This window comes from Rhodamnia argentea, chromosome 7 (assembly GCF_020921035.1).
Source record: "Rhodamnia argentea isolate NSW1041297 chromosome 7, ASM2092103v1, whole genome shotgun sequence".
In the NCBI taxonomy this organism is placed as follows: Eukaryota; Viridiplantae; Streptophyta; class Magnoliopsida; order Myrtales; family Myrtaceae; genus Rhodamnia; species Rhodamnia argentea.
Genome location: NC_063156.1, coordinates 5957487 through 5982636, shown reverse-complemented (window position 1 = coordinate 5982636; position 25150 = coordinate 5957487). Strand labels below are relative to the sequence as shown.

General features: G+C 40.3%; 2 protein-coding genes and 1 non-coding gene across 12 annotated transcripts in view; all 3 read right to left on the bottom strand.

Annotated features, from left to right (window-relative positions):
* Positions 1-12548, bottom strand: part of LOC115754526 (two pore calcium channel protein 1) — a 34874-nt gene extending 22326 nt beyond the window's left edge. For 8 of the 9 annotated variants that reach the window (XR_007199134.1, XM_030693565.2, XM_048281844.1 and 5 more), the window contains exons 1-20: positions 12311-12468; positions 11211-11354; positions 11009-11116; positions 10373-10468; positions 9605-9738; positions 9154-9214; positions 8796-8962; positions 8141-8246; positions 7939-8016; positions 7141-7202; positions 6462-6534; positions 5995-6060; positions 5771-5914; positions 4892-4949; positions 4085-4192; positions 2901-2964; positions 1789-1957; positions 864-928; positions 413-503; positions 232-318 (exon numbers count right to left, since the gene is read on the bottom strand). Coding sequence is in view for 7 of the 9 variants with exons in the window: in XM_030693565.2 (XP_030549425.1) it covers positions 232-318; positions 413-503; positions 864-928; positions 1789-1957; positions 2901-2964; positions 4085-4192; positions 4892-4949; positions 5771-5914; positions 5995-6060; positions 6462-6534; positions 7141-7202; positions 7939-8016; positions 8141-8246; positions 8796-8962; positions 9154-9214; positions 9605-9738; positions 10373-10468; positions 11009-11116; positions 11211-11354; positions 12311-12433 (2004 nt within the window). In the remaining 2 variants the exon portion in view is untranslated. The other variant, XM_048281845.1, reaches the window with a different exon arrangement.
* Positions 12549-14455: 1907 nt separating this feature from the next.
* On the bottom strand, positions 14456-21393 carry LOC115754473 (callose synthase 12). Of its 2 annotated transcripts, none has more exons than XM_030693478.2 (2): positions 15875-21392; positions 14456-14747 (listed from the first exon to the last, which is right to left on the bottom strand). In XM_030693478.2, the coding sequence occupies exon 1, from the start codon at positions 21197-21199 to the stop codon at positions 15881-15883; it is 5319 nt and encodes a 1772-aa protein (XP_030549338.1). In that variant the 5' UTR covers positions 21200-21392; the 3' UTR covers positions 14456-14747; positions 15875-15880. The 2 variants fall into 2 exon arrangements, with proteins under 2 accessions (XP_030549338.1, XP_030549339.1); XM_030693479.2 differs by lacking the exon at positions 14456-14747 and adding an exon at positions 14757-14924 and having other exon boundaries at positions 15875-21393.
* LOC115754528 lies at positions 18154-18234 on the bottom strand. The gene has a single exon (XR_004016995.1). It is a non-coding gene; the product is annotated as a small nucleolar RNA J33 (small nucleolar RNA).
* Positions 21394-25150: the final 3757 nt, after the last annotated feature.

The window sequence follows — 25150 nt, the reverse complement described above, 5'->3', positions numbered from 1 at the left end:
AGAAATAAGCCATTTTGCATGCATGTCTGGCATATGGAATTTGATGCGATAAGAAGCATTTTAGCTGGCTTGCTTGCAGAAAACAGTGTCTTCAAAAAAAAATTCCATTCCTTCTCTTCATTCTTCTTGCTCATTAAATTAATCGTCAACAAAATTTCTTCAAGAGGAAAATGCACTCTGGAATGTTAAAAACTCAATGGTATGTCCCTGTGAATATCAAATGACACTCACCAAATTCAAGAGCAGTAGAACAGTGATTAAGTAAAAGCTGATGAAATATAGGAGGGTCCAAGATGTCCCTGTTAATTCCTTGTAGCTCTGGAACATAGCAAGACAACAAATTAATACATAAGACATTCTCTCATTAGGAATAAAACACAATGTATCAGCAAGTATGTCGTGACTGCAGCACCTGCATCCAGTCTTGCCAGTTGTTCATGACTAACAAATTGAAAAGTGTCACCATTCCATTCGGATAGTCGTTAAAATTGAAAAGCAAATAGCTAATTAGTGTCAAGGAAAAGTGATCCAAATAACAAAAATCTACCACCAACTAGCACAAGGACATGAAAAATCTTGATGAAGCTATCTACAAGATGAATACAGAATTAGGAGTATCAGACCTCACAAACCACGACATGTACAAGTTTTTCTCCCCTTTATGTAAACGAAATTCACCCCAGAATGGTTAAAGATGATATTAAAGTCTAGAAGGCAATCATTTTGACAAATTTGCAATTTTTACATAATCAAGGCTATGATTGTTTATGTAAGAAAGAGTTATATCTTGGGAGGGAGGGGGTGCATTTAAGATTTTCAAGGTAACTAAAAAGGGAGTAAGAAAAAAAAAATACAAAGGATACTTATCAGCCACAAGATCAGTTTCTTCCAATTTGGAGTTCCCAGCATTGACCATGCCACCGAAGATCTACAGAAAAGAATTTCAAAAACAGTTTTAAGCTGAATTAACTTGAGAAGATGGAATATATGTTTAAGGAAGACATCATATGCTACTTATGACACAAGGAACAGCTAAGGATGTCGCTCTCTGCCTTACCAAAAAAAAAAGGATGTCGCTCTCAGAAAATTCAGCTGATAATGCTGAAAAAGCTGTAAGGTTCCTACCAAGTATCATCATCCTCATATGATATTGGGATAATGACACAAATGGTCCCTAACTTTTGCTCCAATATCCAATGTGGTCCCTGAACTTTTAATTTGTTTAATGTGATCCCTGAACTTTAAACCAACGTGCTATGTGACTTTGACTCAATGTGCAATGTAGTCTCTGAATTTTAATTTGTTCAATGTAGTCCCTAAACTGTAGCCCAACGTGTTATGTGGTCCCTGAACCATTGAGTCAAAGTTCATGAATCATTTATGTCATTTTCCCTTTGATATTTAAGAGTGGTAGATGTGTGGTCATTTCGCTTCAGCTAACTGAGTAGCAGTCTTCCTTTTTCCCTCGTAAAATAGGAATTCAGGTCTCATGACAATTTATGCAAAAAATCAATCCATTAGAGATGCTTGCACCAACTATTTAAACTAGACATGGAAGGAGTTGATACGTTGATATTACATATTTTCTGCAGAAGAAAAGATAGTGGACCTAAAAAATAAGGTTGCCGATGACAAGCAAGCACGCGGGAGACACCCGCTATTCTTCACCACAAAAAGATATGTAGGAGATAAACTACTGTTCTCCATGAGAGCAATAAGGAGGAAAAGCAAAAACATTCAACAGGACAATTCTTTGTTTGAGGACAAAAATACGAGGGCATCTGATACCTGTTCTCCAAGAGAGCAATAAATGCACAGTACACAAAAGATGATTCCAAGGTATGGCATCAAACTTGGTATAAGATTCAAGAATGTAGCAACAAAAGCCCGGTAGCGTTTAACATGCATTAGCAGCCTTATCAATCTCAGCAATCTAGCAAGAAGAAGGTAGCGAATCCTGTAACAAAGAAACATCAGAAAAAAATAAGAATTTGTCTTAAAGTGTAAGCAGAAGGCACAGAATCTACATTACATCTTTCAATATTGGCAAACTCAAAAAAGCGGGATCATGCTGAAATAGCATTGAAGGAGCCACCTTGACAAATTACGGTCAATATTACATCCCCATCAACTTATGAGTCTGGATGTACATTCTGTCCTAGTTTGTCGATTCACTATATTCTAAATTATATTAGTTGACCAGTTTTTTTCAATGAAAGGTCACCGTAATCTGGACACCATATATCATTATGATCAACTCCACCGAGTTGTCACTGAGAATGGAAAGAAAGAAAAAACAAACAGGGCCTCTTCCAATATGCAACCTAGCGTATAATTGCAGTCAGGCTCAGGGTAGCTTTAATGGAGAACTGGTTGATGTTTAGTACGAACCTGGAAAGGAGTTTTCATTTTACCTCCTGCATGTCCAATTTTTCCCCTAAATGTTGATTACATTATTAAATAAAATCCAAAACTTTGCAGTCTGGTTAAAATTCATGCTATGAATGCAATCAAAAGGAGACATAGGATTAGCTCCTAACTTCTGAATATGCCAATGCAAGTTCCCAGCCGTCCTATCTAAGCAACTTTCGAGCACTTCACCTAGCCTACATATCTTCTGGTCATATCCAAAGGCCTACAGGTAATTTATCGTGTAAGCTATTCTAACCCTTAGGCCGTGTTTGCCATGGCCATGATAACCAGCAAGAACCTCATTAAAAATTGTTCATCTGCAACTTAAATGATGTTCCTCTCCAGGACTTTCATGTCTAGATCTATTAGCAGGTAAAGGTCCTAAAAACCGTGCGCTGGTATCATACCCCTCATGTACCTCGTGCATTCCAACTTGATACAAAGCAATAACAGTAATGGGATATACCAAAAACTTATATCGTGCGTACCATTCTCCATTTGAAAGAAAGTCAAGTCCATTAGGAGCTACAAACGTCATAGTTTCTCCAATGACTGCAAACCAGCAAGTGTCAGTTCAGAAATGCAGCGAAAGTTTAGGAGCTTTAACATTTCTAGGATAAGGAAAATATCCGGATATGCATATTGTAGCTAATAGTAAAATGTAACATTCAAACAACCTTGGACCTCAACTATCTTCAATGTATGTCATACCATCAAGTTATTTTACATCTTAATGTTAACGAACCCTCTTGAGACACACTTTAAGCTATATTTTATGAACTTTGAATGTAAAGAGGTGTTCCAATGTCTTATGACATGTGAAATTACTATACTTAGCTCGTTGTTTAAGTCATGAAAACATGTATTATATGCATTACTCTCACCAAGTTCCCATAGGGCACCCATTAGAAAGTCCCATCAAACATAAAGCAAGTAGAAAGCGGGTGAGCAGCAGCAACTCATTGCAATCACCAAATTGACAACCATTTATTCTTCTATTTATGATAAGAAATTCTTATCGCTAACTTATTCTATGAATCATTTACGTGGAACTCTGCAATTGATTAAATACTCAATAGTTGGGTAATAACAGTCCACTGATTTCTTCTGTCAGCACATATAAATTGGCCTATGGTGAAAATTTACTGGATTCTAATGATAAAAAGGTTCTCAACACTAACTTATTCAATGACATCAGCTTTACCTAAAGTTCATAACTTATTTGATACTAGGGGTCCAATAATTGTCTTCATTGATTTCTTTTACTTAGTGATGCTTGATCGTATATTACATTCAGCTGCGATGGACTTCCATTTTTTTATTTACAAACCTGATAAAACTTATGGAGAAAATAATGCACGACTGACAGTAACTAAATAGAAATGCAAGGCAGTATGTTCAATAATCATATGCATCGCATGGGTATGAAGATGGGAATGAAGAAAAGTTCTATATATCTCAACCACAACACATTCCAGGTTCGACAAAACAGACTATCTGTTTTAGGAGAATTCAGTGGGAAAAAAGACTACGTACAATTGAAAAAATGTGTACCATTATGTCTGTGTGTAGACTGTAGGGGCATCATTGCCATCAATCATAATAACATTTATATGTTGGACAATCATATGCACTGAAAAAATTACGATCTATCATTGTATGAAATATTCACCTATCACCCAGGTGATCAGAAAATCAAAGCGGTTTTGACCATCCCTCCAATAGTTTTCGAACCCGAATGAATAAACTTTCAAAGCCATCTCAAGCACATAGATCCAACCTGAGGGACAAAATAAAAATATAAATCATAACAGCATATTACGAGCCCTTTAAAAGAATTAGCCCGAATTCATACAATATGACAATCAACTGACACAAAATCCAAGATTAACAAGTGCAAATTCATTATCTCATGTCTAAGACCTACAATAATTGATGGCTCAAAGATTGCCAACCAAATCCCAGTGAAAAGGATGTTGAGTAGCTAAAAAACAAGGGAAGTTTCAGAATGAATAGGCCATTAGACAAGTTACGATTGTTAAAACAATGACCACACGGCTGCTTTTAAGATCGCTGACAAAGTGAATCGCACTCTGGAATTGTAAATACATCTACTTCTGCTATAGAAAGCATAAGCAGATAGCAAGTCACTAAAAATGAGCACAAATTAACAAGTAAATCTTTTCAATGGTTTTGTGACAAGACAGCCTTAACACGTTGAAGACAATACAAGAAAATATCAGATCCATCCTCGCTCAACATCTGTAGACATTTTGAACTCAATGAAAGCACAAACAATAATATGCCACGTTAGATGAAAGAGCCATGCCCCATTCAAGCTGGTGCAAACTGGTATTTGATAAATAAGTTTCACCCTTGTAAGAAGGTATGTCAAACTTATTGCAGTCATTCCCAATTCCAAATAGAAACTACAACTCATATACCGGTACACGACCCATGAATACCAGCATATACTTACCAAAGACAAACTCTACCGCTTGCCACACTTTTTGGCCAGAGTTGTTTTCAATATCCAGCTGAAACACAACCGATCCATTAGCTTCCTCAATAACTACCACAATAATGTACTAAAGTGACCGAGATAAGTGAATTGTTTTGCAACAAATGATGGCAGAAAAAATAGGAGTAATGATGGTAAGTGGTACATGGTAAGTAGAGTGACTTTTTGAGCTTTAATAGTGATAGGTCCAAGATAAGTCCTTTGCACAAGAAAACAAGTCATATGTTCTCCTTCTTTGAATCCACTAGGCATGATAATCATTGAGTTAGCATCTGATTTAGATCATATTCAGTAACCTCAGAGCATGTTTTCACACCATTGACCGACATTGACTCATCCCAATATGTAAGGAAGAGATCAACGATTCCAATTTCTACAAGCCTGGGTGAATCCAGGACCTTTTACACAGGTTGTGCCCATCAGTAACAACTAGTTTCATATTTCTCGAGCCTGGATAAGCTTTTATGACAAACTTTATCTATTGATTGGCATCTAAAATTAAACAAAAAAGAGACATAACACTTTCAATGTTTGATCATCAACAGACATGAACTAGACAAGTATCATCTTATGAGTCGCTAAAGTAGTCATATTTGAGAGATTAGAGACAAGCGATAAGTTCAGCGTTCTCAGGCATGAATTTGGCCATCAATTGCGTGTAAAGCTCACTTCAGCATTGAAAACAATGCAAAACAGAAAATTGTCTAATTGTAGCTCCGTTTGCATCACGTGATCAACTAATCAATTAACTGAAATCATCATAACTGATCTTGTGCTTCACTATAGTGCCACATCAGCATTTGTAAAGCATTAAGTTGATGGAGGTTCAAGCCATACCGTTGTCTCAACAATCACCGCAATCAGATTCAGAATGAGAACAAACGATATGACATATCCAAATTTTGGACTTTTCACAAAACCCTTCAACTTCTCAGAAAATGGAGAATGGTAGATTGATGGAAATTTCTCGAACAGAGAAGGCTGCAAAATGGAATAACAAATGGAAGTGAAACTTCTGAAGCTTCGTGCCTATATTTGGATCAGCAAAAGAATTAACTCACAGCATCCTCCTTCTGAAATCTGAGGGCAATTGCATTGCAAAGATCAGAAAATTCCTCCATGGTGATCTACAAAAGTAAAAAGGGATGGAAAGTTCTAGATAGAGCATTGACCAGATAACCAACTGTGGGTAGATGAACTGTTGTCATGAAAATCAGTAATTGAAAGTCCAAAAACACAGAAAAGAAATAGAAATTCACTTCCAGTGTATAATATGGTCAATTTAATGGGTGCATATGCTTTTCACAATATGCTGTTTTTTCTTCATTTTGAGGAGCATAAAAGAAGCTAGTTGGAAATGTATATGCATATTCTACACCAGTGAGATACATTAGAACAGCATATATCAGATCTCATACACTCATAAGGAAGAAGAAAAATAGAAGTGAGAAAGTCCATTAAACAAAAACGAAATTAATGGAAGAAATAGCAATACTATTTAACAAAAGCTTAACCAATTTTTCGATACCTTGAAGTCACGACGATCATCCAGCTCATCAAATATTAACTCAAAATCTTCTCTTGATATATTTGACAGTGTCCTGGAAGAACATTCACAAGACCAGCATCGAAGGTTACAAAATCATATAGAAGAACCATTTTCTAAGAGAAAAACAAAGGTTATTATCCTTGCACCGTAATGCACAGAAGCCACACTTAATCATAGGTAAGCTTATTACCCAGACATTAGTCAGAGTAAAAGTCAAAGTGATGTGAAAGCAAATTAGTTTTTCTGAGATCCTGATTATTCAGGCAAAGTTCAGTGTTAAAAGTCTGATAGGCTTTTCTTCACGCTATTGTTGCTTCCAGGCTGTAAGAAGATAGCCTCGTTCTTTACCATCATCAGTTAGCTCTAGTTCAAACATAAACATGCTATTTTCAAGATAATCTTACAGCAGCAATATCGCATTCTTCTCTGTTTGGGATTTCTCTGCTGGAACTATCTCTACTTCTTTAATTCAAGGGCACTGATTAGCATGGCATGACATTTCATAACACAAACAATTCACCATGCATGTTCTTGCATGTTTTCTGGCAGCTTTTATATATCCCATCGACGAATGCTTCACTTGACAGGCTGGAAATTATTTAAAAAAAAAAAAAGAAACAATAGTTCTAGCCATCTTGTAAGTAGCATGCTTATATACCTGTAGTTATTCAGTTCTTCAAACAGGTGTATGCACTGCTCTTTATTGATGTACCCGACGTTCTGTTAATGCAGAAAAAGAGAAGCCCAACAGAGATGAGTACATGCAGGTATAGATTGACTATAAGACAAGCAAGGAAGAGGACAACACGAATCACTCTAGGAAAACATAAGTAAGAAGGATCCCCCAGCAGAAACAACAGCAAAGGAAGATGAAGAACTCCAATAATCCATCACTAAAGGCTATATATGCTCCTCACAGAGATGAAAGAGAAATGAGAAGAGAGGGAGAAGGGGATGTTAAAGAGAATATATATTTGGCCCCCATTATTCACCTTCAAGACATCCACAGTATATTATCTTTTGTGCCTCGCAAGTGTGTCCAAGACCCATATTCAACCAATATGTACATCCAAACCTCTTAATATAAATTTATGTCATCAGAACGTCTAACAGCTGCCCTTCTTACCAAATTTGTATATCAAATAACTTCAGCATAGAAGTTGGAACAGCAAAGAACAGGTGAGAAGTCTACAAAGCAACCAAATAATTAGCAGGTCTTAGCACACAGACACATTTGATTATGTTTAGCTGTTTCTATTCCATGAATATTGAGACCTTTACCATGAAAACTTCGAATACCATACCAAAAGCAACAGAACAAGAACTACCGTCATGAATGACCCGCACAAGGAGATACATGTTCTCTATAGATAATAGAAAACAAAATGATAAGCAAAAGAAGTGCCTCATGAAAGACATGCGACAAAGAGTACTTAAGAGAGGCCAACATACTTACATTCTTGTCTATGAGCTTAAAGGCTTTTTGTAACATGATTTCCCTCATTCGGTCCATCTCAGAAACTTGTTTCACGAGCTAAAACAAATGAACATAATGTTAAATACAAAATAAACATTACAACGAAAGTTTCCCTATATAACATAGTTGCATGAGTTAATACTCCTTACTGAAATAGCAGGGATACTGAAAGAAAATTTACCTGAGTCTTGAAGCTGTCATACACAACAGCAAGGACCAAATTCGTGACAAAGTAAACCCCCAGCAGGATATAGAGGACAAAGAAAAGGGAGTACCAACGTGAAACTCTGGAAGAAAAACATATTGAAGTCAAGCAGCAGTACAACATGATGATAATACAAATATAGCGGAAGTGAGGAAGCCAAACTCTAGACCTAGTTCCATGTAAGGATGGACCACCACTAGGCCAATCCCTTATCCCTTTATGAAATGTAAATCTCTAAATAACAAAAATGTTTGATCCAAATTTTACGACATTCTCAAATAATCATCATTCCCAAACAAAAGATCAAGGACGCATTTATGTGCCCGCATAATCTGAAGAAATAATGATAGAAAGTCTAGGTTACCATTATGAAAGGATTTTAACTAATAGCTGATAGAGAATATCGAAAGGTAAATTAAGAGATAGAGAAAGAGAGAGGGACAGAGACAGAAGCAATGTCACCAATTTGAAAAATAAGAAATTTAGCAAGTGGACAAAACAAAGCTAAAAGGCAAGCTAAGTTGCAGTCACATCTTGCGAAGATGTAATCCAATAGTTTTGAGTATAAAAGAAGATCTTCTCTTGACAGTCAACAGGAGAAATTTAAAACACTAATATCGATTTTACTTACTTATATGCTGGTATCCATACATCTGGGTTATTGGATGTGGTGAATAAAACAAGCATCTTATATAAGGTAGCACCATATGAGGTAAATTCAGTCTTTCCCTGTTCGGTATCTTCAAACATGACATATGCCACCCAACTGGAAAACAATAGAAACAGAAGCAACAGAGCCTGCAGTTTTACCAGAATAACAGGTAAGTAAGCATAACAAAGGGAAACCATCATGTAACACAAGCAACATATTGGAATAAATATTGAAAATGCTTGCTAAATTGTGATAATCTATCACTAACTTTAGTGAAACTCAATTGTGCAAGTGGAGCAATAGCAATTCAAATAAGCAAAAGAGGGACTAAACCAACCAAGACATTTAAGTAAGTCCCAATCATGCCTGCCAGAATGAAGATTGTCCCTCGTAGTTCCCTATAATGACAAGGAAAGGTGAAATTTGAGAGCATAATATGAAAATGTAGAGATGCAAAGCTGGAAAGAAAGCAGACCTACCAATATTTTAGCAATCATCTCAAGTACATTAGAATGGAAAAATTCCTTTCTTCCTTCACTATGCTATAAAAGAAGAGGTGTAATTCCAGACCTTTAAAATGGAAAGTATGGCCTCAACTATAACAAGAATGTAGATGTGTAACTGCAAACTGTAACTGGACTAAAAAAATAACATCCAGTTTCGAAGCTCTTTTTCTATTTTGAAACAAATACGCAGAATAATCTGCCTAAGGTTTTTCAGATTTAGTACAAAAAGCATGTTAACCAGCTGGGCTAAGGAAAAAAATTGTGGAAATAACTCAGACATACCGTATGTTCATAATGAAAAATACAACTCTAATATAAGGTGCAGCTCTAAAAGGAAGATAATCAAGGGCCACCACAGGGGATAAGTAGAGGGCATATGCCAGTAAATCAGCGACCAAAAGCAGTAGGCAAACAACCTGAAAAATCAAGCCAAAGGTTAAAGTATAATTTGAATACATAAACAGGAGAAGGAATTTCGACATGAGAGATTTTAAAATGTTATCGATATTGCAGACCCAATTTAGAGAAGGTACTAACTGCACGAACAACACAACTAAGGACGTGCTTCCACTTACTATCATACATGTGCAAGATCACTGCATGTGTTATCATAAGCACAAGGTAGTTTCCCTTAGTTGGTGACTTCATGATGAGATATAAGTCTTAAAACAATGGAAAATTTACGATAAGCCTGAAGCCATCATTCTCCCACATGAAAGTAATCAGAGATGGCACTTTCAAGCTGTTTGTTTAATCAAACTGTTGATAATGCTCCCAGACAGAATAAGTCGCACATTGCCTTTCACGTGCCCAGAAAATATCTGCTTGAAAGACAACTCAAAAGATACAGAGCCTATCCCCTATTACGACTTAAGTAAAGAGAAATGACACATGGAAGCTTCTTTCTCTCATGGTGCACCTTCTGTTAACTCATCTCAATACTCGCACAGTCCACGTGTCCAAGGCTACTAGAAACTCCAAAAAGCAAAGCAGCTCACAAGAAAAGAATAGTCATTAAAGAAATGGCTAGGCAAAAGTAAAGTTTTGTACCTTTATTTGGTTAAGAGGATTCCTTGAATAGATGCGAAACCCTTCATATGAAATGGGAAAGAATGTATGTATCATGAGTATAACAAGAGTTACGCTCTGCATGAGAGAGAATATCCATGAGCTCCAATCACACTACAATATCTCAAGGTTTTCCTACCATAGGCTGGGTAGAACTCATACAATTCGGAAGATTACAACAAGTGCCCAGTTTGATCAATGCAACACCATATAAAAGATAATGGTCCTCACAGAAAAGACCATTACGTTTTTCAAAAGAAAGGCAACTCGAATAATTTACTACTGAGTGTCGATTTGTAGGCATTATGGGGATAGGCACATCAATGAATGTTCATTTCAAGTATGACTTTAATCAGATAAATGCACGGAAGGACAGATGTATCTAGGACATCCTGAAAGGTACTTTCTTTATGAACTATCAACTATGATGAAAAGAGACTTTAAATAAATGCCAGGCAGAATTAGAAGATGAACCGGCTGCCACAATGTGAAATTTGGTGATAATCAATCAGTGAAGCTCATGAGGTATCCGTAACTGAACCTCAAGAGGTCTCACTTATATCACAAGAGTCACGAGTGAACTGGCACCAAATGTGTCTCCAGAATTTTAACAATTACCTCATACATGAGAGATTGTATGCCTGTTAAGTATGGTAACTGTCCCAGGAAAAAGTATTCCCTCTCACTGCAAGCATCTGCAGAGTATTCGGCGCACCACAGAGGTTTCTGGGCAGGGGTGAAGAGTTAGTGCAGTATCCTTGGCAACTTCTGGGGACCAAGGCCCTCTGCCAGTGAAGAAGAGACCAAAAAGCAGACTAACCTCAAAGAAGTTCAGTACTATCAATGCAAAATAATTAAGGGACCAGAGGATGTCAAATTTCGTGAAGAGGAAGTAGAGTTTGTCAGCACTTTCAAAATTTGCCTGGTCGAGAATTTGAACTGGAAGACCAACACCATCTGCAGCCTGCAGGATGCATTTTCAATAAAGCACACGTTATTATCCAAGAGAACATCACCAATGATTTCTCCAGCTGGAGGAACAAACTTAGAGGTGCATTCCCCAAGAGAAAGAGACAGGGAACAAGCAAATACACAAAACAGCTTTCCTCGTTAACATGATTACAAACTCATAGTTCTCACATGCAAACACGCCAGAAGGCACTAAAGCAGAGTTGGATAGAAAACGAAAACTCGAAGTGGCTGTTGACAAGCTTAAACCAACTTTTTTTTCTTTTTGGTCTGAATGATTACAAGCTTAAGCCTAGATTAGCGACAAGAACTCAAGATATTATATCCCAAAAACCTACTAATCAAACAAGAGCGGAAAAGTCAACTAGGACTACTCAATATAATATTGCTTGAAAGGTCCTCACTCCTCGTCTATGTTTTGCTGCTCTTCAATATAATATCATTTCAATGTTTGGCTGCTAAATTATCGTGGACGAGATCAGCCTCACACAGCAAAACCTTTCACGTTACTTTCACGTAACCCGGCTCTAATGAACTCAATGACTCCTTAAAAATTGCAAACTTGGGTCACCACACCTAGCAACTAATAACAGTCTAGCGTCATTAGTTTGCGATACTCTCAATGGCAAAGTGACGGCCGCAAATGTAGTATTAGAAAGCCACCTCCGTCGGCCCAAAACAGCAAAACCCGGCACAATCCCCGATCGAGAGTTATCACAATGCATTCTAATCGAGAGAACGTAAAACCTGCCGCTGATATATTATGGAAGTCCCTTTAGTGGTCGCAAAGGGGAAGAGGACACGACGGTCCCAGCTCAATGCAATACACGCACGTCCACTCAAAAAACACAGAGGTACTAAATCAACTCACAGGATCAAAACCGAAGTAAACGAAATATGAAGAGAAAAGAGCTGGCGAAAAAGCTGGTGCGAGTGGGACGCGAGGCTCACCAGATCGACCAGAGCGGCTGCCTTCTGGTAACGAGAGCCATAAGCGAGGGCGTCGGAGCGGCGAACGAAACGATCTCTCCGCCGCGCGTCGCTGCTCTCGCCGTCGAGCAGAGGATTGTTCATGTCGCGAAGAGGAAGCCGACGCCGAAAGGCCAAGCGCGCGCGCGCGCAGAGAGAGAGATACAGAGAGAGAGAGAGAGTGAGGATGAGTGAGGAGAGAGAAAGAGAACGCGCGATGCGAGCTGGACTGTGTGACCGTTGCCGCGAGACGACGAGGATGAGGAGGGAAGGAGGAGGAACGCGCGGATGGCGGAGAGAAATGTATACGTGTCGAGCCCGTGTTCAGCAGCAAGCGTTGAGAAAATTGATTCGGAAGCGACATGGCAAATGGTTGTCGGCATTTTGACAAAAAAAAAAGGGTTGTCGGCAGTTTTTTTTGTACCTTTCTTTCTTTTTATGGACATTCGCGAATTAAAAATATCAGAAAAAAATCAAACGTAGATCCAAAGAGAAATCGGAAAATGCTGTCCCCCGGTGGGGTCACCCCCCGTATGCTCTCTCTTCTTCCTTGATATTTAAATGGCTTAATGACCAAAAAAAAAAAAAAAATTGGCTTGGTGAAGATCAGCGGTTGCCGGACAGGATAAGGATAACATAAAGATGCCCCACCTGTACGGCTGCAAGAGATAATCACTCAAACAAAAAATGTATAAATTTTTTTTTAAGAGTGAGCATAATTTCTGAGTAAAACTTGGACCGTAGATCTAAGGGAGACTTGTCCGACTCCAGATTCCAGAGTTTGGAAGAGATTAGGTTTCAGTTTTCAAAAATTACAGAACATGTTTTGATGGGAGTAAAACTTGTAACGAGTTTTTGTAGTTTTTTTTTTGTATTTATCTTGGTGCGATTTTGCGGTATTTCATGACAATAAGGGTGTAATTTAAAACTACTAGCGTGAGTTTTCATTTCAGACAATATTTATGACTTTTTTGGTCGCTAACATTTATGATTGAGATTTTTACTTTGTTAATGATTTATATTTATTCGTATGTTTAAATATAAATTGTGGTCAAGTGAATTCAGCAACAAGTGATGGTCATTAAAAGAGGTGATTCACTATAATTATTCAATCAAAAATATATGTAAAACCTAATAAACTTAAGAATTAATCTTGGTAGGTTCTAGTGTATGCATGATAGATTTCAAATTCTAAAAAATGATAAACCTTTTTTTTTACTTTGAGAAAAACCTATTTGAACGAGTAATTTTCAGATAAAATGTGTATGGATCTAAAACCTCTTATCTCTATTATTTTCAATTTTTTTTTGGGCAAAATTATTAGAACAGAAAAAATTGTACTTTGAAAGACCTCTCTATAAGAAGGTTCTCTTCCTCCTTTGTTGGCCAGATTGGACCGCAACTGGATCTGAAAAACTTCCCTTTGTCCACACACATCTCAATCGTGCCGGGTGTTACTTTCCTTGGGCCCAGCCAGATGGCATATGTTGGTTATCGAAAATGACACCAACCAAGTCAAACAGCTCACCCAAAAAATTCAAGAAAATAAAAAAGAAAAGTTAGTAATTATCCGGTCTCGAGAGGGAAGAAATCGACACTTCGTGATTATAGTGAGATACTGGTTATGTTAAGGTTACGTCAAGAGAACGAGACGTGCATGCGGATGACTTAACGCTTTTTATGTTCCGGTCGTACCAACGGAACCTTTTTGAACGCGGTGGGGCATGTTAAGAGTTCAAGAAGAGGTAAAATAGTTGCAGAATCCGAGAACCCCACCGGAGAACAAGCGCCAGAACAAGAAAGGCACCAGTACCAGGTGACCACCACTCACGGGGGCTCCGGAATTGTTTCGAGGACCGCCGGAATACGAAATGCTCGAACCACGCTCAAGTGTTTTCCCGAAAGATTCTTGTTATGCTAATAATCACACTGCACTCGGATTGAATTTTTAGATCAAGATCGAGCAGATGGAGGCAGCGCACAGCAAATGAAGCAGAACGGAAAGCAAGATTATGCAACTAGAATCGCTCTCCATTGTACAGGACATCAGTGTTCTCATCGTGTCCCTTCCCAAAACTCAAATGTGGGTATGGTAACATATGTATGCATTATGTGATGTAAGAATCGCAAAAATCACAAATGAGTAACTGCCTCATCATGCTATATTAACATCACAAAAATCTCCATCGGTCGCATGGGGGACTCCCAGTTGCACACTAATGAATTCACCAGGTATGCGCTAACTAATTACAGCAGTAGATGGGGTATAAACAGTATGAAAAAGAAGCAGAACTATGAACACCCTTGCAATGAAATCCAATGGCAAGGAGCTGGAGAGTCCCCATGGTCATGCACAAGAACTTCAGATCAAGTCCTTTCAGATTCTACAGTATTTCTACATCTCACGTTCACTTCCAGCCTGCCCAAAATGGAAAAATGTCTATCAGATTGGTGCACCGCCACAAGCACTCAAAGAGACCAGAAAAGGATCCTGACTACAGACCAATATGCACAGCAAAGCTTGACAGAAATTAGGCAAAACATTCTGTAACAGTTGATAAAGGTAATGCAAGAAAAAAGGATTCGCGACAAAATCCTGAAATGGATGGGAATGAAATCATTTTGGTTGAGTACTAAAAACTAGGGAAAAAACCCATGTCAATAATATCAAGGACAAAGAAGTAGAAACTTGATCCATACTGCAATTCACAAGAACCTATTCATTACCAAGCACATCAGATAAATAATCCAGAGTAACCAAATAAACCTTTAATGACCCACTTTCGACATACTAGACTAAACCCACCTCACTGATCTTGATGCACCAACAACTTGCATCATAAGTTTAACCAAATAACTGAACAAAACAGACAGCATTCTCTATTTGTCTCAAGTTAAACGATCGACTGCATTGGAAGATTTCCTATGGGGATAATACACATTCCAATTTTCCAAGCCTTATTCTAAATATTTTGTTTGAAAACAAGCATATCACAAGAGTAGTCCATACTATTCCAACATTCATAAACAGGAAGCATTATATTCTTTTTTGCTTAGGCCCTGAAACGAGAACTCCAATGGACATACGTTCAGATAACTAAAATAGGATTTTAACCTGCCACCATTTAGAAGGAGGTGGGAATATAGGGAGACAAGGGATGTCAGGAATTGCCTTACCGTATGAAAAGCAGGAGAGATTTTTTTGTGATGATGCTCAATCAGGCAACTGACAAGGACAAGCTAGAAAAGGAAAGATACATATCCATTTTCCTCTGAAACACTTCTTTTATAACATCATCCTAGCAAAAATCCAACATCTCTCATTTCGACTATCTTCGGATCATTGTTAAAATTGCGACTAACGTTCATAAAAGAGAGCAACAGATGTCTAAGAAGATATATCAGGCAGCGGTGAAGGACTCCCAAAAGTTAATAATACAGGCAACATATCAGGACAGTCATATTCCAAATAACTAAATGCAGCAGATGACATTGTATGAGAAATTAGGCTGGACAATAAAAACCAGTCAAACTTTCAGTAATTACCTCCGATCACAAGTCAACCTTCGACTTCTTTCCAGTAACAATCTGGAAAATTCGTAGGCCTCGACTGAATGCTTCATTAAATAAGATTCGCGTCTGCATTGACTGAAACCCAGGCATCCAAGATAGTAATGCTACTGGTGCCATGACTATGACCCCAAACATAATGTCGTACATCCGGGCCACAGAAACAACGCTATCCCAGAGCTTAGTCCTCTGCAGAAATGGTCGGAGAACCTGAGCGATCAATAGGATGCCCCACCCAGTGGGGACAAACGCCAACAGACTTGTGAAAATGTCCATGAATTTAAATGAAGTAAACTCCAACAATGCAATTATCAAGATTATTCCAAGAATAATAACAAGGAACTGAACGAGCCGATAGTAGATGTGGTCTTTGGCTGCATACTTGTCCTGAGCATATGTTATCACCCAATACACTCCAAAAGCCACAAAAACAAAAATCCACGATACCAAATAAACACCAATGTTGGTACTTCCCGAAGCAATACCAAGCTGGTAGACAATGCCATATTGAAAAAAGAAGAAGCGAAGATCCAAAATTATCTCAAAAATCTTTCCCCAAAAGCCAGTGGTTCTGAAGTGATCCTGCTCCTCATACCACCATCTCTCCCAGCTTTGTTCAGCCTTTGCAAACACACCACCACGGTACCATATCCAATTCATAAAATCATCAAAGTCGTAAACAGTTTTCAACCAATCAAAGCCAGAAGGGTTGAACACAAATGGAGCCATGATCCATGACATGACAAGGAACCAACTTGTAATGGTCAAGGCAATGTACACGAAAGTGTCTTTGGCAATAGGACTGTGAGATGCATAAACAGTAAGTATAAGACCAAGCTCAACCGCTTTAACAAAATGACTGCGAGCGTATAGCCTATAATTCTCGGCAAAGCTCTTGTGCTGCACAACAAAACCCCGGCCAGTAGCGCGGTACTTAGCGCCACCATGAAGAATAGTCCGGCCAAAGAAGTGGGTACGGGTTCCCATGGAAAATGTGTAGAAAATGGATGAAAGCTGGAGCTGCATGGTAATGAAATCCCAGACAGCTTGAAGAAACCCAAGTTCAAGAGAATTCTCCACTATCATCGGAAGGGCCGTGAATAGACCTAGTTGGATGATAAGCTGCTGATTCAGAATGGTACCAAGTGCTCTATTGTCACTACTGGTGGCAGCAGCCTCAACACCACTCAGAGCCAGGTAGAGTCGACCCCACAAAAATGCATACACAGTCAATATAACCATCATTGTGTTGAAAAAGAATCCAACAGTTGTGTAAAAGAAGGAGAGCATGCGGAAGAAGTCTAGCCTGTGCCCCAACCTGTAAACATCCCTGCTAAGAACTTGTTCACCATTTCCACTGGCAACTTTGGCCTCAAACATGGATACCTGATTCAACCCAACATCCCTCCCCTTCCCTACTTGGATGTACTCATGATGTGTGACATTACCTCCCCTCAGAGTGCAATTAAAACCGGCAAAAATGTCCTCACTGATGTTGATGACCCGGGAAGCTTTGCTAATCCCACCCCGACTCAAGAACCAAAACCTATCGAAAACATCTGGATGACCATAGTGCATCCGAATTTTCAAAGGGTTGGCCAAGACACGCTGCCCTAATGTGACAAAACTCGTCTCCTGTGCAGACATAAACCAAGCAAGAGATGAGACTGAACCAGTAAAAACATGTTCTCTCACTCCCAAGATTGTGGGCTTGCGGATGCCGTAAAAAGCCCTATATTCTTCCAATAAGTTACGCATCTTGAGTGCCTCCTCGAAATAGTTATCTTGGTTCATGTCGATGGTCTGGACTGCATCTCCACGGGTGAAAATAAGAGCATGGTTCTGATTCTCTGGCTTTCCCTCTCCAAGTTTCACGGGACCAGGCAGCTTCACCCTGTATATTTCCACTTCCTTCTGCAGCTTCTGATCATATTTCACAAGAACGGAATAATACTCCTTCTCATTCCTTCTAGTGGATACTTCATCTACATAAGCGACCCTCAGGGCTTCATTGTTTTTCATCAGAGACAATATTTCATCAGCATGAGGGTCCTTTTTGGCCTTCTGGGCCCCATAAATTTGACAGGCAACCACATACGTGTATTTCATCATGGCCGTACCATCCTCGTGGCCTTTAAACAAATTGCTTACGGAACTGCTCGCTCTGCTAAGGCTCCTGGAAGAAGGCAATCTTCCTGAGTCCAAGCTATCCAGAATACCATCTCTACGCATCGACCCAAGCTCGACCGAACCTTCCCTGACATCCATTTCTGATGCAGAATCAAGAAAAACCAGCATCTTGAGGGCCCTATAATAGTACATCATCCCCCTCACTGTTCTGCCAAGAGTCTGCCCTCGATATGAAGCCCAAAGCCTGAGATCCCTCAACTTGGTTGTCCAGATGTCACTGTCATTTACCATCCCCTCACTACGCATCCTCTCCATGAAGTTCTTCCACTCATCATGATATATTGTCTGCAAGTAATATAAAATGGAGATTCCATCCTCGTTCTCAGTACGAAGTTGTTCTTTGCTGTATACGACTTCTTCGTTGTAGTAGGGAGTCAGAACACTGAATGCCATCATCTTCTCTACTTGGGGAGCATGAGGCATGTTCATGAACAGTGAGTTACTGAAAAAGGCTATTCGCCTTCGTGCCTCGAGATTTACAGGAATATCATGCATCGAGTCCCGGGAGATAAGGATGGTGTGCAATCGCCGGACCTGCCTATAGAACTTCTCATCATCTGGCTCAGGCAATACGACTGCGTTTTCAAAAAGCAAACCAGCATCGCTGGTTGCCAGACCATCTGCCTTTAGCTGTTCAGCAGTCCTCTTTTCCTTGAGAAAATCTCTAATGGCAATCTCATAAAGCGCCTGCAGTGTGTTCACCACCTTGCTCAGGTCTTTCTTAGGCTTGATCAACAGTTCAACAAGCTTTATCAGATTATTGTGAATCTGAGGAAGCGCGGTCATTTTGAATGACTTGGTAAACTGCTCAATCTCAATAGAATGATCGATTTCTTGAAAGAGAACTGTCATTATCGAATGCTCTTCACTGTTGACCTTAATTATCTTTAGCAGCAGGTGCCTGACACTATCATACGATTCAATGATGGCACAGCGCCTGTACTCATTCTTGCAGACCTTATACCACAGCCACTTATCAGGAGCATCTACCAACTCTTTTGCCTGGCCCAGAGCAAGAAGCAGCTCATTGCAAAGGAGAAAACAAGGCCAACGGACGACCCTGACATTCCAAGTATTGGGAGGCAGCTCCAATAACTCAACCTCACGATCAGAGACAATATCCTCCTCCCTAAATATACCAATGATCTCATTCCATACCAAAGCAAACTTGCGTGCCTCCACTTGATTGGACTCGAGCTTCTTATATGGCCTGCCAAGTCCATATCTCAACTTCAATCGGTGAATGGCATCGTTGAACTTACTTTTCAGTGTGCCCCTTGCATTCAGAAGCTGCTCTTCCGGCATCAGATTAAACTGAATCGCGCTAGCAAAGAATTGGAACCTCAACCTCAACTGCCCAATATTTCGGATCTCACCCAAATGATCAAACAACCCAACTGCTGCTCCCACAAACGAGGAATATATGGAGTACCAAATCTGCAAATCCATAAGGTACATCAACACGACAGGAAGCCACAGCAGCCCGACTGCAAACCTATTGCTATTATCAAAGAATTCATGCCATTCGTATTTCACGTCCTTGAGATCCAGTAGCTCTTTTGTCGGCTTGATCATGGGCTTGACCTGCATAAAGTAACTGAAGCAGAACTTTGTGGCAAGCACCAGAATCCAGAACAGAGTATACTTCACATTATCCACCAGACCTTCCCGAAGACCACGGCCCACAAAAATTCTGCTCTGGAACCACCAAGTCATTAAGTGAAAGATCCTCCAATTCGTTTCCTCCAGGAAATTGCGAATCCAAGGAATGATGAAGAGAGCCAAAGCTAACAGCTCTGGGAGGATGAAAACAAGAGCTACCTCAAGAAAATGGACGACCCTCGTATTTGCTGCACCAGACCATCTCCGGTCAGCATTCTTTTGAGACCAAATGCGCCCATAGAACACCCCGAAGACAACAATCCACACGGCGGCAACGACGCTCTTCAGCACCATTCTCACTCCAAGGCTCATCGTCTCCCTCGATACCAACCTATACTGCATTCCTATATCCAGCAAAGACTGGAGGAAGCGCATTCCACTCCAAGTGAAAAACACAGTCAAAACCCTAACCTGAACGTCTCTACTCTCCAGTGCCTGCCACGGATTCTCCTTCCCCGCCCAAGCAACAATAATGGCCGCCTGCAAAAACAAGACCAACATAACCCACAATCGGTCGAAGCTCCTAAACAGGTTCCAAAACGACCTCTGCTCCACGAAACCAGTCTTCCCCACGCGATTCTTCTTCCCACTAGTCACGAAGAAGTTACTCCCGCCATCAATTGGCCATTTCAACTTCTCAAAGCACCTCTTACTCCAGAAGTACTCGTTGATATCGTCGTAATTCCTCCAGGCGCGATGCGGCGCAGTCCCGTTCTTACTCTCCTCCACCTCAGCCCTCACAGTCTCGTAAATGGGCTTGACCACCGTGTTCAGAAATGCATTCTCCCCCGACAACGAGGGCAACACAGGCTGCCCAGTATTCTCGTCGATGTAATCCTCCAATATCTTGTTCAGCTCCATGGCCATATTATGAAAAATATAGCAGATGCATTCGGGCATAAAGCGCAAGTTCGCAGCCTCGCCCCAAACGAGAAGATGGAGCGACACGTAGAGGAGCTCGCGGCGCGGATCCGGGGTGGACTGGCGGCGATCGGAGATCCAGACGTTGGACTTCTTCCCCAGGTAGGCGCACCAGTCGGAGTAGTTCCTCAACAGCTTCTTCCGGAAGCGGCGGAGGACGGCGGGGTCGAGGGAGTCGATGTTGTCCGGGGGAGGGGAGAGGCGCATCTGGAGGTTGGCGAGGTGGAGGACGAGGTGCTCGCGCTGGTTGCGGACGCTGTCGGCCTGGAAGCCGAAGAAGAGGCGGAGCCAGTCGAGGAGGTCGTAGTGGGGCCGCCACGGGGAGAAGGGCGGCCTCCGGAGTTCGCCGACGGAGCGGAGGGCGGCGGCGGCGGCGCGGACCTCCGGGAAGCGGAGGGAGGGGTGGTCGGCGAGGAGGTTGTGGATGGGGATTATGTTGTAGGTCTCCTCCTCGCCGTCGGGATCGGGGGTGCTGTACCGGGACGCCGCCGGCGCCGGCGGCTGCGGGGGGCGTTGCCGGAGGCTCATGGCATGGGGTAGGGGGGACGACGCCCCAGCCGAGAAAGGGAATGCGATCGGAGAGAATCGGTGGGGGGGAAGATGAATCGGAAGAGAGATTCGACTGTGCAAGCTTGGAGTATTAGCTTGAATTCTCGAGCATAGGGCAGAGAGAGTAACGGGCAAAAGAGAGGGAAAAGGGAATGGAGGGGATGAAGCTTTGAGGGAGAGAGATGAGAGATGATGGAAAAGGCCAAAAAGCAAATTTGGGATTTTTCTTTTCTTTTCTTTTTTGTCGGGGGGGAATTTTTTTATTTTTGTTTTTATGGGAGACAAATGATCTCCTTTTGATCTTTTCAATGCGCAACCCGGCATTCTTTCTTTCCATCGTCGGCGCCCATATTTTATTCCCCCTAATAGCAAAGCTTTGGATGCTTGCTATTATTTTTATTCCGAGGGTAGAATGGGCAACCAGCAGGTAATTGCTTCTCCGAGCACGAAACGACCCGGTCCGACGAGGGATGGAAAGCTCTGAACAGTGGAGCGGCTTCGAGCGTGCTTGCGGAGTGGCGAGCCGGATCACGCGCGAAATAGGAGGAGAGTAAATCCCCGAATTTCGTACGTGAAATTAGATTTAATTCGCAAAATGTGCCTATTGATGTAATGGCATCCTTTGGCATTGTAACTCCGGTTACGTAAGTAAATTACCAAACGAATGATAACTAAGCATCTTCTTTGAAAATGATTTTCATAAAAACTAAAAAGATATTTTCTCTTATTGTGAAATTTTCAGTCTTTGATCTTTTACTTTTTATTTAATTTAGAAAAAAATCACAAAAAATCATAAACTATATATACCATTTCACGTTTACCCCAAATCATATCCGTGACATGAAAAGCATCAAGTTTGTATAAGCGTGACACATTCACTCCGAATTTTTTCTCGCGACACCAAAAACCTCAAACTTATACCCGTACGGCACATTTAACCTTATTTTACTTTATTGTGACACCAAAAACCCCAAACGTGTAAGCATGTGACACATTGACCCTAAATTTTGAGATAAATATATGAGTTTAGAGTTTTTTGTCTCAATAAAAAATTTAAAGTAAATATGTCGCCGGGTACAAGTTTGGGTAAATGGGTCACGTGAGTACAAGTTTTGGGTTTTCCTTAATATGAAGCACGAATAAATGGTTAAAATTCTAAGAGTAGCAAATTCAAAAGAAAATTGTATTTATTTTATTTATTTATTTTGCTTTTTTAGGTTTTCGAAATAACATTTTTGTATTGGCAAGAAAATCATGAACAACTTTTTAAAAGTTACCTCTAATGGGCTTTCACTGCATTATTGAAAACTCATTGGACCATGCAGAATAAGTTGCTAATAATGGAGTCCCTTTGAAATGTTGTGTTGAACGATAGAATCGGTTTGAATTCAAGATTATCCAATCAAATTTTTATATTGAAATTCCATACCCGCTATGCAATTTACACAAATTTTAATGTTTAACACACTAATTCCAGCTAAAAATTTATGGGCTTTTCAATTAAGTTTAATATTCTTCCGAAAATAATTGCCTCTACTGCTTACAAATATGAATAAACGAAAAATATTTTGATCGTTCAAGAAAATATTTGCTCACGAAATTGTCGGTGGTAAAAATATTTTTATAAATTAATTACTTTAAGCAATCGTGTTGCGTAAAATATTTTTAAAAAACATACAAGAGACAATGTAACCCGTAATTTTCTATACTTTTTTTGTTTGAAATTCATTACCGCCCCTCTACTTTTTTTTTCTCTCTCTTCAAATCGATTCTATACTTTTTAAAATGTCCCATCCTTCGTCTCTTGCATAATTTCGATACGACGGATTTAGTCGACATGGAATTTATGCCATTAAAAATTACTGTCATGGACTTGACACCGTTGCAATTTGTTAACTTAAACTTTTGATTTTCAAAAAAAAGAAAAAATTGAATGGCGTCGTAGATCTTGACGTCGAGCTTGTGATAGCCTATAGCCATGGCCACTCAAAGCATTGATGTCTCGCAGCCATGGAAGTGATCAAGCTAGAGGTTGTGCTGCGAAAGGGTGGCGAGCAAGGTCATCAATGTCGGCGAGCCTAGGTTTCCTTATTCTTTTCAAATATTCCCATGGCTTATTTTTCTTTTCATTTTCTTAATATTTCTTACTCATTCAATCCGCATAAGCTTTTTCGATCACCAACTCGGCATTACAACATCCGCAACCGTTGGTCGGAAAAAAAAAAAAAAAAACCTAAGGACAAGAAATCTAACTTAAAATATATATATATATACACACACACCGTCGGCTCTCTCCCTAGATAAAAAAAAAAAAGATGCGAAAGGTTTTAAATTTCGTGCAAAAATAGAGAGATCACCGGTGACATTATCACGTCACGGCCCAACGGTGCTAAGACAACGTAGAGGGAGAGCGCGTGATATGTTCTCGGCAAGGACCTTCTTGGACTATGTTACTAGTCGAGGATCATTCCACCGCACTTGTTTCCAGGAACGAGCGAAGAGGTCAAATTGGAAATTTAAGATTTCGCGAATGGACGTCGTAACCATCAAAATTCAAAGCCCGTCGCCCCGCTTTGTTTACGCCAGAATTGAATATTTTGCTTCGCAACTAAGTTTTTTTCCTTACGCGGCGGAACATTAATTAAAACAAAGGAGCCGTTTTCTTTCCCCACCTTTAGTCAGTGTCGTTCCAACAGCTCAGCCAACTCCGATGAACGCTAACCTTAAAAAATTCTGTTTGGACAGAGTGGGGAAAGGAAAGCGACCGAGAACGTTTTCCCTGATTATTTCTCCGTTTATCGGAGATTTTAACGTGAATTTCGAAATTTGTTTTGATTCCGTCCTTTTTTTTTTTTCACTCTCCACATTTTTCCAAAACTCTCGCTTAGCCTAAATATTAAAAATCGACGTCCGGACGATCATTGTGCAGGTTTCCGAATCTCCAAAATCTTGGGATTCTCCTTTGGCGAAATTATGTTTGGTCTGATTTTAGGCTCTGTGTGTTTCGCAAAAAATAAGAACGAGTCGAAGAAATATTTTTACAGAAATGATAGCTTGCATCGCGTGAAGCTCAATGAAGAGTATTTTCATCATCGATAATAATTTGTGTCTAAACGTTTTCATGAATATCGAAGATAGAGCTATATAGATAATTAATTTTATAAATTTTTTTTTTTTTTGAAATAATCGAAGCCATTAATGGAGAGGATTTTGGAGTTCAGGCGATTAAGATTTGAGCCTTGGCGATTACTTAGGGTGAAAATAGAAGCTTCCTCGTTTGGTCGACGCGGCTTTTGATTGATTCATTTGGGAAAGTCAGTAGCTTACCTTGGTCGCCAACCTCGGGCTCGAACGACAACGCGTTGCATCCCCCACGCGCCTTCCAAGGTCAAACGCGCTCACGCACGAGAGTGGGTGAGAGTTCCGAAAGAGAGGATTTGATTTTGAGTGAATCCGCCCACATCGCCAGTCGCGGGGGCATTTTTCCGGCGGGAAATCAAAATGTCTTTCCCAGTTAAAAACGACCGGGACGGGGGTGGGGCCTCCCACTTTCTGATAACCGGCGGTGGGCACCACGTGGCTTTGCATGCGGGTCCCCTGTTGACCGAAATCAGTTGGTAAAGTGGGAAAACCCCACCTGCACCGTCCGGCAAAACGGCGGATCTAATTCGTACGGACCGTTGGATGAGGCGGGACCCACGCGAGACTCTTCTGATCTAACGGTGGATGTCATCTGGGCTCTCACGTGAAGCCGGCCGCACCGAGTACTTGCTTCGAAGCAAGTTGCCAGCGGCCAACAAATGTTTGAAAAACGGGGAAAGCAGCGGGGGCACTTTCGCTTTTTTTCTGCATTTTCGATTTAAACTGTTTTCGCCAGGCATTTTTCCCACATCTGATGTTTGAAGACCTCAGTACGCCTACGCTATGGCC